The sequence below is a fragment of the Populus trichocarpa genome, chromosome 2, assembly GCF_000002775.5.
Source record: "Populus trichocarpa isolate Nisqually-1 chromosome 2, P.trichocarpa_v4.1, whole genome shotgun sequence".
In the NCBI taxonomy this organism is placed as follows: Eukaryota; Viridiplantae; Streptophyta; class Magnoliopsida; order Malpighiales; family Salicaceae; genus Populus; species Populus trichocarpa.
In genome coordinates, this window is record NC_037286.2 from 14,110,354 (window position 1) to 14,123,181 (window position 12,828).

Genomic DNA, 12,828 nt, shown 5'->3' on the forward strand with positions numbered 1-12,828 from the left:
AATTCTACCATTTATTCCCTAACTAGATTTAATTTGAAGACTTTAATTCTCCTATTTATTTTCTTGCTAGTTGTTGTAGGCTAGGAAACCTATATACACACCTACACTTATCGATCTAGTCATCTTAAGTTAAATTATTAAATATATAACTCAAGTTATAAACTCAATAGGTTTAGTAATATCATTTTTATAATTAAAAATTTTATTTTATTATATGATAACAAAAATAAACACTTTAAAAAAATAACCAGATAAAATTTAAAAACAAATAATGATGAATCGGAAAAAAACATATCTTACTAATATTATAAAAAGACTTATAATCCTACTGGAAAACAAAGAATGTTATTTAATAAAATAATATCTAAAATATATTCTTAATTAATTTAAGAATTTAATAAATTAATATACTTATAATATTTTCAATTAATTAATTTTTTAAAATAAATTTAAATTATAAAAAAATCAGTTGTTGGATAACCCAGCATAGATCATGTTTAGAAGTGTGGTTGCGGTTGCTTTTCAAAGTGTTTTTTATGCCGAAATGCATCAAAATGATGTTTTTCTATTTTTAAAAAATTATTTTTGAGATCAGTATATCAAAACGATCCAAAATATACAAAAAAATTTAATTTTTAACAAAAAAATTAAAATTTTAAAGGAACGCGGTTTGCACCGCATTTCCAAACGTGCATCACGAGCACGCTTAAGTCTAGAAGCCTAGGAATATGCCTGGGTGTTTTCTAATTTTTTTCTTGGAAGCAAATAATATGTCATTTGCTTTTAATTTTTTAATAGGTGAAAGGTTGTTTATTGTTATGTTTTGGATCCAGAAACCAATTTAAAATTGTTTTCATGGGAAAATACTCCAACAACAACATAAAACCTCCATGAACTACTTACCAATTCTTTAGCATCCCAATATCACTAAAAAATAATAAAAATTAAGCAGACGGGACACGTCTTTCTATTTTTTTCAGGCTTTTCACCCAGTTCATCTCTTCCAAGAGGAATTCAATATTGAGTTTTCCACGAGTTCTGAGATTGGATTCTCGTTCTAATACAAACATTCAAGGACTCAAACCGGTGACGGTGACGGTGACGGTGACGGTGACGGTGACGGTGACGGTGACGGTGGACGCTTTGCTAATGTGCCATCAATTTCTTTCTCGCGTGCCTTTTCCTCATTGGATAAAGATGGTCTAAGAGATGTCTGGGCTCGCCTTCGCTCGTTCGTTGGGTTCGGTCATGCTTTTCATGACGAGACGCAAATTAGAAATCACCCTGTCACATCACTGGAACGGCCCGCGGGCCCCGCACCTTAACTGCATCACATGCTTTTACCAGGTTGCGTGCCGCTAATTTGCAGCCCTCTTATAATAATTATAATAATAACGTGATAGCCTAATTTGCACGCAGCCAATAACCGCAAAAACTTATTTTGCCGAAACATTTATGACTAGTGCACGTGATACAAGTTTTTTTTTTTTATTTATTTACGTGGGGTGTCCGGGCCAGCTTACGCGCACCACGACTATTCCCACGGTCCACTGGACATCCTGCAAGCCCAGGAGCAGGTAAAGCACCGCGGGGGTGACAGGCGTGCACATAGAGGGTCGAACCCGGGATGGGGACGGAACAAGTCCACGATTGACCACAGCAGCTAGACCCTCAAGTGCAAGTTTTATTTCATGTGATTGTTAATACTATCAAAAAAAATTTATTAACTCGGATGTTCGGATTAGCTTGCATGTATCTCGACTAATTTTACGGGCTCTAAAATTAACAACCATGTAAGTCTCTAGTAACCCTGAGATTTATGAGACTCGAACTAATAACTTCTAAAAAGCAAACTTAGAGTTTGACTAATGAGTTACACCTCTCAAGGTTACTATCAATTGAACTATACTTCAAAACAATAAATAAAAAAAAGAGATATTATAAAAAACACTAAAATATATGATATTTTTCTCACACATTTCACTTGGACTGGTTATTCATTTTTTTTATTACAATTCTCAAACCTTTTTAAGACGCTTGCATACTTTTGAAGTCAAATTAAAGAATAATTTGTATAAATTTATTGACAAAGAATAAGATTAAAAGAAAAAAAACCAGTTAAAGATGCCTAAAATGTTGGTAAGGTATTTTAAAGTTGAAATGGATTAAAAATTGAGTTCTTAGAGTAAAAACCTCACTGTCATGATTTTCTAGTCACCACAAAGGTGGCCGGAATCTGGGCTAGCAAAAAACACGTTGTCTACCCTTTTAAAAGAAAAAAGAAACAAGACTAGACGTTAGGGGTGATCATTTTCGGTTCGATTTGGTTTTTATAAAAAACAAAAGTAGCTAAATCAATTTTTTTTTAAAAAAACCAAAACCGGTTCAAACCGCCCGGTTTCGGTTCGGTTTTTTATGACAAAAACCAGTTTGGCTCGGTTTTTTTGGTTTGGGTCGGTTTTGGCTCGGTTTTTTTCCGGTTTTTTCGGTTTGGGTTTGGTTCGGTTCGATTTTTTCGGTTTTAGGCTTATAAAACCGAACCGAACCGGTCAGTTTTTTCAAAATTTTAATCGGTTTTTTTTCACGGTTCGGTTTTTTCGGTTTTTTTTTCCGGTTTTCTTGATTTTTCGGTTCTTTTGCTCACCCCTACTAGACATGTTGGTCTAGGCTTGAAAACCCACGCGCCTGGGCTCTTCCTTTCAAAGGCCCATACGAGCTAGGTTCTCTTTTTTTGCCTTTTTTATATATTTTTTTCATTTCTTTTTATTTTTATTTTATCAATTGAACTATACTTCAAAACAATAAATAAAAAAAAGAGATATTATAGAAAACACTAAAATGTATGATATTTTTCTCACACATTTCACTTGGACTGGCTATTCATTTTTTTTATTACAATTCTCAAACCTTTTTAAGACGCTTGCATATTTTTGAAGTCAAATTAAAGAATAATTTGTTTAAATTTATTGACAAAGAATAAGATTAAAAGAAAAAAACCAGTTAAAGACGCCTAAAATGTTGGTAAGGTATTTTAAAATTGAAATGGATTAAAAATTGAGTTCTTAGAGTAAAAAACTCACTGTCATGATTTTCTAGTCACCACAAAGGTGGCCGGAATCTGGGCTAGCAAAAAACATGTTGTCTACCCTTTTAAAAGAAAAAAGAAACAAGACTAGACGTTAGGGATGATCATTTTCAGTTCGATTCGGTTTTTATAAAAAACAAAAGTAGCCAAATCAATTTTTTTTAAAAAAAACCAAAACCGGTTCAAACCGCCCGGTTTCGGTTCGGTTTTTTATGACAAAAACCAGTTTGGCTCGGTTTTTTTGGTTTGGCTCGGTTATGGCTCGGTTTTTTCCAGTTTTTTCGGTTTGGGTTTGGTTCGGTTCAATTTTTTTGGTTTTAGGCTTATAAAACCGAACCGAACCGGTCAGTTTTTTCAAAATTTTAATCGGTTTTTTTTCACGGTTCGGTTTTTTCGGTTTTTTTTCCAGTTTTCTTGATTTTTCGGTTCTTTTGCTCACCCCTACTAGACATGTTGGTCTAGGCTTGAAAACCCACGCGCCTGGGCTCTTCCTTTGAAAGGCCCATACGAGCTAGGTTCTCTTTTTTTGCCTTTTTTATATATTTTTTTCATTTCTTTTTATTTTATATTTAGATTAAATATAAATTTAAGAAAAAAAATTATTCAACTCGACTCTCTCTGTTTTTTTCCTTTTTTTGTTATTTTTTTCATTTCTTTTTATTTTATATTTAGGTTAAATATAAATTTAAGAAAAATAATTATTGAACTCGGCTGAGTCCATAACCTGAATTACAGGTTTGACGGGTTGAGCCACAATATTTGAGGTATTTTTTTTTGTTGTTTAATGCATTTTCTGTCCCTTATTTAAAAAAAAATACACAATTTCACCATTTTGTTATCGATGATCTATTTTTTATTTAACTTAAAACTAAAAAAAAAAATTTCTCCATTTGTTATCAATTATTTACCTTTTCTATCTCAGTCCAACATGTTTGTCCTGTTTTTTTTTTTAAGAAATATTTATACAAAAAAATTCCCATGCACTTTGTTATTATATAATTAAATGAAAAATAATCTATGGAATAAAAAGTTTATTGACTCCGATGGCATGCATAACACATGTCGCAAGTTTGGATGATTGACTAGAGTCCACTTGATTTTTTTAATTGAATGTTGTTTTTACCAATTGTTTCCTTCAATATTGAGTTAATTGAAGATTGAGCTTTCCAATTTGAATTTTGCAAGATTATTCCTATGGGTTTCACAAGTCACTTCAGGTTGACCTAAATAAATCCAATATATTTCCAACTCAATAATAGATAAAAAATATCGTCTAGTATGCAACTAATTTTGAATTCCTAGTTAAAAAATATATATTTTTTTAGAAAATACGTTAGCGATGCCTAGACTCTTTTTTTGGCATTCAAAATGTTTTTTTTGCTCCAACTCACAGAGTAGCGCAAGCCAATTCTATTATCGCTTGATGAAATAAAGAATTTATTCTAAGATACAAAATTATTAGACACAATTGGTTATATGACCTATGTTGCAATGTCAAATATCTTAATTTACATCTATCTCTTTATTTTTTGAGTTTAATCTTTAGTAATAGTTAATCGGTTTTTTTATATATATTTTATTGGCACTGAAACTTATTTGATTAAATAAAAAATTATTCAAAAAACAAAGTTATTAAACATAATTGGATCATGACCCGTGTTATGAGATCAAATATCTAAATCTATATCTATCTCTCGATTGTTCCAGTTTAATCTTTACTTTTTATTAACAAATTTGTTTTACATTTATTGGCATGAGTAATTCTTGATTTATTCAATGGATTTTTTTTTATTAGGAATTTGTTTTTGACAAAAAACATGTTGAAAAAGCCTATATATTCTCTTTTTTTTTACTTGCTAACTTCTAATTAGAGATATCATCCTCATGCTATAATACAGAAAGAAAGAAAACTATTTTCTTACAACAGAAATTGTCTCAAATCTGCAAATTATATTTATTAAAATACCCTGCAATCTGATTTTGAAAAAGGAGAAATACAGAAGAATTTAGATAAAAAATAAAAAAATAAAACTTTTCTGAAAATAAAACTTTATTGTACATATGCAATGCAATCAAATAAACAAAAAAAATAAAACTTTTTTGAAAACAATGGGTGATGGTAAATCAGCGGAACCTAACAAATAATCTCACACATATCAACCATAAGGGAAGATATAACAATAATAATAATAAAAAATGAACGCATTTTTATTGTAAAATGCAATGCAGTCTAATTATATTTTTATCCTTTCAAATAAATAAAAAAACTAATGGTCATGGTGTTGGTGTTGAAAGTATTTTGATCTTTTTATATGACCATTAGTTATTAAATTGACTGGGGATATAAGTGTTTTTTTAATTTTTATTAGTACTGTAAAATAATTTAATTACCCTCTAAGCTATTTTTTAAAAATTGGTTAGTAAGGATATTTTTATCTTTTTATTTTTAAAATATAGTAAAATGATAAGTTTACTTTTGCAATAAAAAAAAACGAAACCATGCATCCAGGGCCCTTTAGGTCTTTTCACTTAGATTGTTTATGTGATTACCAGGTTCATCAACGACATTTTAATATTTTAGCAATAATTAAGTATTAATTAAACTAAAATAGTTACTAGCATATAGGAGGCGCCGTGCACTTTAAACAGTGAAAATGACACCTCTAAATGACATAAAATGCATGTTCGTTGTGTCATTATAAGTGTCGTTGAGTCTTCCTCCTCCACATGTGACACATGCCGGTGACAACATAATGTTTTATTGCCGATCAATCTCTTTTTTTTCTCTCTCTCTTCCCTCACAAAATTTACGTTGTTCCTCTTTATTGTTGATATTTCAATTTTAGTTCTTATTCTTTTTATTTCTAATTTTCGTTCCTAACCTTTTTATAAAAGTTTTATTTGTTTTCAATTTATTCATTCAATTCTAATTTGTCATATATTATTTTTTTCAATATGGTTCTTATTCTTTTTATTTTTAATTTTTCTCCTTGGTCCTTTTATAAAAGTCTTAATGGTTGTCAATTTCATCATTCAATCCAAGTTTGTGGTCATTTTTGCTCTCATTTTTTTGATTTTTTGTCCTTTTATTAAAGTTATTTTTCCTTTTATTTTAACAATTCAATCAAAAATTTATAGTTACCCTTTAATTTATTTTTATTTTGATTTACACCTAATTATTTTAATTACTATCTTTTTATTTAGATTTTTTTTGTGTAATTGATTATTTTTTTATTTCATCTTTCAAAGTTTGATTTGCTGGGGATTTGACTTCACAATTTTTCCTTGTATGCTACTTTTCGGTCTAGTGACTTGAGTCACAAGTCTAAAAAATTAATGCTGATCAACATCTTTTTTTAGGCTTATTTTCTTTTCTGATTTCATCGTTTGATGTAATTTTTTTTAAAGAAAATCAACTGTGGTTTTCTTCAATTTTTTTTATATAAGTTATTATGATCTTTTGACTTGGACCACGGGGTTTGCGGGTTACCCTAGATTAACTCGTCCTTTATTACCCAAGTTACTTGTCTATCACACTACCTTGAGTTGACTCGATCTGTTTTTTTGTTATTTTTTATTTAATTTTATACTTTTAAAGGTTTTTTTCTAGATTATTGTGATTTTTTCTTAAAAAATTTATATTAACTATCATTATTTATTTGTATCATCTAATTAAAATAAAATTAACTTATTAAACCTGGTTAGAAGTATAATATGAATTATTATTTATTTTTAAATTTTTTTAAAAGTATATTTACGGTACCTCGATATTATTTTTTATATATAAAAATACAAACTCATGGCATAGAGCGATCCACGTTTATTCTACGTACTCGACCAGAAGAATAATATTACTAAAGAAAAACTTAAAATTAAATTAAAAGTCATCGCTATCTTAAGTTTAATACACGAAGAAAAGGTTCGCTTGAACGTTCCACGTGTCAAACGCTTCACCATAAGATCTCAAACTATGCTCTCCAAGGCCAACGTGGCAACCCCTCTCAAAAATATCTCTCCCAACAATCCCAAAACTACGCAACACGTGTCCAGATATGCCCCCACCAGAGAAGAAAATTAAAACCGCAGCATGGTGATAGAAGTACCGGTTCCTAACAAGAAAAATAAAAAACAGTGGCCTATATGTTGACACGTCATCTAAATCAACCAGTTGCCAATGGCGAGCCACCTTTTGATCGACCCTCAGATCTCCTTAATCAAATAAAAAAACCGAAACTCTCTCAGCTTAAAAAATTAAAAAAAATCCTTCAGACGAGAAGATATTTTCAGCGGTTTTGCGGTTGTGAGTGCAAGTTGGAATAAGGAGGCAGTTTTTGCTAACTCTTCTCTTCACTAAAATTAATTTCAGTTATTTCTTTTTGATTACTGTCTTGCTAAGGACGAGGTTAATTTTGCTCTAACATTAACCCGCTCTCTCTTCTCGTTTTTTCTTTCTGATACCACTACAGTTTTCATTTTGATTTTTCTTCTCTGCAGAAATTAGGGTTTGTTTGTTGTGTTATTTTCAAATTTTCAAATTTTTTGTTTTGTTTTGTGTAAGTATCATCGTGTTTGAGAATGGGTAAGGTGGTGTTGAGTAGCAGTAGTGAAGAGGCGGGGGGGATGGTGGTGGAGTTAGAGACAGAGAAGAAGGATATTGGATCGTCGGAGGTGGTTCGATGGGAAAAGTTTCTACCAAAGATGGTGCTCAGGGTTCTTTTGGTCGAAGCGGATGATTCTACTCGTCAGATTATTGTTGCTCTTCTCCGAAAATGCGGTTACAGAGGTTTTAATTTCTTGCTTTTCACTCTTCGTTGGCTTTACCATCATTTTTATTTTTTTGTAATTTCTTTTTTCTGTCTAATTTAATTTAATTTAAATTCTCATTTCTTTTTTCTTCTCGATCAACTTATCTTTGTTAAGTAGACAACAATTTGAATTTTTTTGGTGATATAAACATGTCAGTCTCTCGTGGCTGCACTATCATCTTGACTTGTTTTTGCTGATTTTGATAAAGATTCCTCTTTTTTTTTTTATAAAAAAAATCGATATTTCACTTCTGATTTGTTTTTGAGGGAACTGGAATTTGTGTTAAATCTATTTATCATGCTTGGTTGAATAAGGCGGCATTACTGTTTTTGCTGCTCTTGATGGAAAAATATTTATCATGCTATGTAGCCTGGATGAATTTACTTCTGACCCTTGCTCTGTAACCTGTTGATTCTTCTTTCCCTCTTTCTCTGTTATATGATGTAATTGAACATTATATTTAATATTCGAGTACAATTTGAGTTTGCAATTTGCAAAATAAAAATAAAAAATCATGACATTTTCAATTTTCGGTATCATGGTCTTCGACTGAAGATGTATGCTTTTCTCTCTGAGCAGTTTCTGCTGTTCCTGATGGATTAATGGCGTGGGAGACTTTGAAGGAGAGACCCCATAGCATAGATCTCATATTAACTGAAGTGGAGTTGCCATTAATATCGGGATATGCGTTTCTTGCTTTGGTCATGGAGCATGATGTTTGCAAAAACATTCCTGTCATAAGTATGTAAAAGCGTGTTTTTGTTAACTTTACTATCTTGATATTTTGTTTGTCGTGGTGCTAAACAATGTCAGGAATTTTTTGCATCATAAACATACAGTGATGTCTTCACACGATTCAATTAGTGTGGTTCTGAAGTGCATGTTAAAAGGATCAGCTGACTTTCTCGTTAAGCCTGTTCGGAAGAATGAATTGAGGAACTTGTGGCAGCATGTTTGGAGAAGGCAAACTGTATGTAACTTTCAAGTTCATTTTTTCGTTCTATTCTTCTGGTTCAGGAGCATGCTACTAATGGATTTTTTTTTAATCATTGATCAGCAAACTGCTGGAAAAATCCCTCGAAACTCGAATAGAGTTGAGGCCTCATCTGAAAACAACGCAGCTTCGAGTGATTTTGCGACGTCTTTGCAGAAAAATAAGGATTGCAGCGAGAAAGGGAGTGATGCCCAAGTGAGTATTAGGTCACTTAATTGTCAGTCTTGTAGAAATATGTAGTCTCTGTCTTGGAATCCATTCTTGTGATGTAATGTCTGCCAATTTCCCAAATAAGGGTTAGCAAAGTAACGAGAGACCGAATTAACCAAAAAAGCCAACATAAAATTAACTGGAAAGGCCGACCCAAGATATCAAACTCAAAAAACTATTTAGAAAATTTAAAAAAATCGTTTCGGTTTAGTTTTGGATTCAGAGAAACCAAAAATCCAAACCAAACAGATTTTTTTCAATAGAAAACTAAAAAAACTTGAAAAAGCCCAAGCCCATTGCACCAAATCCTCTAAAAAAGCCCAATTAAAAGATCCATGGGACTTATTTGCGAGAACTTAACCGAATTGTTCAGTTTGAACTGGTTTTTCAGTTCGATTCAAATTTTAAAATAAAATGCGTTCAGTTGGACCTTTTGTCCAAATCAAACTGAACTGACCGATGCTCCCTTTTCCCAAATGTCTGCTTCTGAATGCGATGCAGACAGGGGAAGAAATAGTTGATTCGGTATTTTCATGTAACCTGCCGAGAATCAATTGATTTTCCTCTTTGCTTCCCCCACTCCTTTTGGCTCATCAATTGCACAATCTTTATAAAGCAGTAAGCTATAGATATATCCAGTCATGATGAAATTCATGGAGGACACTTGTAGAGTGAGGAAAATTTCTCTTTCCAGATTAGGTTGGCTTTATAAAGTATCACATAGAGACTGCATGTTTGCCACTTCCCGTGCAGAGCTCTTGTACGACCCCTTGCTTGGAAGCTGAGAGTGCTCACATGCAAAATATACAGGGACTTTCATATCTGAAGTATAGGAGTGCTTCAAACTTGAGCGATGCAGATAATGAGAAGTATGAAGATTATGCCAAATTAAATAAAAGCCCAGTAAATCCTGAGAGCAAGACCGGAGGTATGTCTCACGTTTCCATTCCTACTTTTTACTTATCATTTATTACCACTGCTTGAAAACTTTGCTTTCTTTGTTCAATAATACCTAACAAAGGGACTTCTAACACAGTATTTGTAGCAGAAAGGTCAAACAGGACGAGACCTGACAGAGAACCGTACCATGGAGCTTATAATCCAACTGCTTCGAGACTGGTAGAGGAGCATGCTTGTGCTAAGTCAGCGATTCATGATGAGAACTCGAGACCAGAAAATGATAGGGAACATGCTAATAGCTCCTTTGGCCACGATGATGTACTTGCTGAAACCTCAAGTGGAGCCATTGACTTGATTGGTTCCTTCAATAATCAACCAAAGCACACATATGCATACTCTAGTTTACATGATGCGACAAACAAGTTTGAATTCCCTCCACTACTTGAACTCTCTCTCAGAAGATTGTATCCCAGTAGCTCAAAGAACCAAGGGCTAGATGAAAGACATGCATTGAACCATTCCAATTCCTCAGCCTTCTCACTGTAAGTTTTTGGACCCAATACTGAATATTAGATAAAACCTGGACCATCATACTGTTTTCCATCTCAAACTTTATTTTAACATCATGGAAGTGAGTCTATCTCCCTTCAAGTTTTCTTCTTTTTTGTTTCAGTTTCGGTTTCGCTTTTCTTTCTCTTGTTTTTATATTTATTTTCAAATAATTATTTAGCTATCATGTAAGGTTCATCTTTCTTGTGCTAATTCAGTATAATTTCTCTATTATAATAAAATATTAGGCTTAGATGAAGGAAGAAGCAGGAGTTCTGAGACGGTGGATTTAATGGCATAGGTGGCTATGAGATTCAGTATTGATATTAGATAGGGTGTTCCCCATTCGTTGAATGCAAGGATCATAATAACATAATTTTATCCACTGCTTTAACTGATTTGTTAAAGAACAGGAGCTGTGTTTTTACAGTCTTTTCTTTTTATGATGTGTTTTCTGCCCCAACTAATGGGCTTGTATAGGAAGAGAGATGGATTCATGAGTTCAAGCCTCACCTTTGTCAGAAAAAAAAAGAAGTGGTTTCTGCATCCTGATTGCATAATTTTAATGAAAGTTATTTCTTTTAATTCTAGAAGGTCACATGTGGAAATGCTACTCTGATTAACGCATAGGTTCTCTCTGCAGGTACAATAGTAAGACACTGCAATCCCTTTTTCCAACATCTGCCAGTAATGGCTCAGATTCCAAGGAAGAAGCCAGTAAGTCTCCTGATCCGTCATCCAATCAACTTGCTCAAAATGTTGGTACTCTTTCTCAGATACACGATGCCTCTTTGAGTGGCAATCAAGAAATTATGACCACTCCGGTCATTGGCCAGTCTGGGAAGGTGGAATTAGCACATCCAAGCCCTCAACTTGGATTGATTCCTGTCTTAGGTACAAGGCTTGACAATATCTCTACCGGATGTGGTCATGTTTTCTCCCCTCTATGTTATACACAATCAAATGCAGCATGGAATCCCAATCTTGCGGGGCGGCAACAGTCTCCATTTCCTACAACTGCCTCAGTTCATTCAAATCCTGAAGTTCTTGATTCCAAGCAAAACCACAAGTGTTATGTTGACCAAAATGATCTTCAGCAGAACAATAGGGAACCTGTGGATGAAATGAGACATGATTCACCTGCTGCTGGTCAGAGTACTAGTAGTAGTTTATGTAACCGTGTTGCCAATAATAATAGTAGCAGTGCTTATGAAAGCTTTGGCAGTGGAAACGATGTAAATGCCTCTTCGGTTGGGACAGCTGAGAAGTCCATGGCTCAAGAGAACTTGAATAATGGGGGTAACTTCAACCATGATGGTTTTGGAGGGAGCGATTCCTATCGCTCCAGCCAAAGAGAAGCTGCTCTAACAAAGTTCCGCTTGAAGCGGAAAGATCGATGCTATGAGAAAAGGGTATGTACTACTTATTGCTCTATGCAGATATTGTGCTGATGTGCTCATGTGCATTGAGATGACTCCTTCTGTAGCTGCTTGTGAACCCATGTCATATAGCTGTCGTATCTTATCACAAATATTCTTTAAACTGTCATCCTTTTGTCAACTCTTCCTGTTGCTGATTTTTATATGTTGCTATGAGTAATCTAAACTAGCTTGGAAATTTCAGTTTCTACAGAACTGTAGTGATGATCTCATGGACATAGACATGAAAAGTTAGAATTCAGCTGCTAGGAATGATATGCTATTGCCTGTGGTGAGGATAGCAAAATCACATGCCAAGACATGTATGGAATGATATGCAATTCTTAAACGTAGACTACCTTTGACCTGCAGGTTCGATACCAAAGTCGGAAAAGACTGGCAGAGCAACGTCCTCGGGTGAAAGGTCAGTTTGTTCGTCAAGCGCAAAATGATTGCCCAGTTGCTAATGGTTGACCGTGAAGGTTATCATCGCACACCTGTGTGTTGTTTGTTGCTCGAGCGCCTTGATGTTTTGGAAATGATGGCATGTCTATGGTGAGATATGAATGTGTTTGCAACCTCCTTTACCTTTGAGTCTACTAGAAAAGGTAGGCTTGTAATTATGGGGTGAAGTCTGAATCCTCTTCTACTCTGGTTAATTTCTTTGCTCGCGCAGTAGATGACTGACTTGTAGGTTTTAGGAAGCTTTAAAAGTAGATAATTTGGGTTGATAGGTTTAAAGTGGGCTTGTTTCTTCCTGTTAGCTTTACAAGTATTGCTTTATATGATTGCTGGGCAGCTTCCACTTTGTGCCTGCCTGAGATTCTGTTGATCAATTAATTAGGAGAAAGTGGATATTATTAGTA

At 33.4% G+C, this 12,828-nt stretch overlaps 1 protein-coding gene across 6 annotated transcripts; it reads left to right on the forward strand.

The window, feature by feature from the left end:
• Positions 1-7,296: 7,296 nt before the first annotated feature.
• Positions 7,297-12,828, forward strand: LOC7487745 (two-component response regulator-like APRR5). 6 transcript variants are annotated; one of them, XM_024595647.2, is made up of 9 exons: positions 7,297-7,868; positions 8,471-8,632; positions 8,731-8,861; positions 8,949-9,080; positions 9,849-10,023; positions 10,132-10,537; positions 11,188-11,956; positions 12,168-12,254; positions 12,335-12,828. In XM_024595647.2, exons 1-8 carry the CDS (start codon positions 7,661-7,663, stop codon positions 12,216-12,218), a joined length of 2,034 nt encoding a protein of 677 aa, XP_024451415.2. In that variant the 5' UTR covers positions 7,297-7,660; the 3' UTR covers positions 12,219-12,254; positions 12,335-12,828. The 6 variants fall into 6 exon arrangements, with proteins under 6 accessions (XP_024451415.2, XP_024451417.2, XP_002301443.2 ...); XM_024595649.2 differs by having other exon boundaries at positions 12,177-12,254; XM_002301407.3 differs by lacking the exon at positions 12,168-12,254 and having other exon boundaries at positions 7,299-7,868.